The 866-nt window shown below is 37.5% G+C and overlaps 1 protein-coding gene across 1 annotated transcript in view; it reads right to left on the bottom strand.

Moving 5' to 3' along the window:
• LOC109938430 (probable ATP-dependent RNA helicase DDX60) overlaps window positions 1-866 on the bottom strand; it is a 144,997-nt gene that overhangs the window by 130,636 nt on the left and 13,495 nt on the right. The window contains exon 2 of the mRNA XM_048594078.1: window positions 511-580. Coding sequence (XP_048450035.1) covers window positions 511-580 — 70 coding nt within the window. The remainder of the gene's footprint in view (window positions 1-510; window positions 581-866) is intronic.

The raw sequence follows: 866 nt of genomic DNA, 5'->3' as shown, positions 1-866 counted from the left end.
ACACACACACACACACACACACACACACACACACACACACACATTCACACACATACTCTTACACTGCCATTAACACACGCACACACACACACGCACACAAGCCAACATACTATTATTAACACACACATACACCCTTAAACTGCTATTAACACACAGGCACACAACCTTACTTTGCCATTAACACATAACTCACAAAACATGCACATTCACAGGCACACACTTTTAAATGCATTCACACACACATATACACACACACTTACAATTTCACTCTGCAATTCTTACATACTCTTATCCAACCTTATACTGCCATAGAAACTCACACCTAACTTTATATAACCATTATTATTACAAACACACCTACATGTCCTCTCCAATCCCATACAGTGGTACAGTGCCATTAATATACAGACAGGCTCACCCTGTAAATAATTCAGTCTCCAATCCTTTTCAGCATAAGGCTTCTTCATAAATGTGCAACTGGGCTTTGGATACAACCAACATTTTACTTACTGGCTTTTTGTAAAGCTGATGAGCAATAACTGTGACAAATAATGTAAGGTCTTCTGAGGTTTTGATACTTCTGCAAAATAATTAAAGAACAATGATGGTTATCTTCTGAAATGTATTCAGCAAAATTCAGAAACAGGGTTAATGTAACTCTACAAATTATGACTTAAACACTTAGGGAGGAACACAAATGGTGATGGAACCAAACTTAACTGACTTCTATTGTTGAATGACCCTGATTCAACAACTTTTAAACTATTTTCAATCAACTATGATTCTATGATTTTATGTTCAAGGCACGTTAAAACAGCCTCCTGTGGCAGTGGGGCATGAACCCAAACCTTCCAGGCTAGAGATAC

Source organism: Rhincodon typus, chromosome 3 (genome assembly GCF_021869965.1).
Source record: "Rhincodon typus isolate 14 chromosome 3, sRhiTyp1.1, whole genome shotgun sequence".
Lineage (NCBI taxonomy): Eukaryota > Metazoa > Chordata > Chondrichthyes > Orectolobiformes > Rhincodontidae > Rhincodon > Rhincodon typus.
The sequence above is the reverse complement of the archived record's forward strand: the minus strand, read 5'-3'. Positions and strand labels throughout refer to the sequence as shown.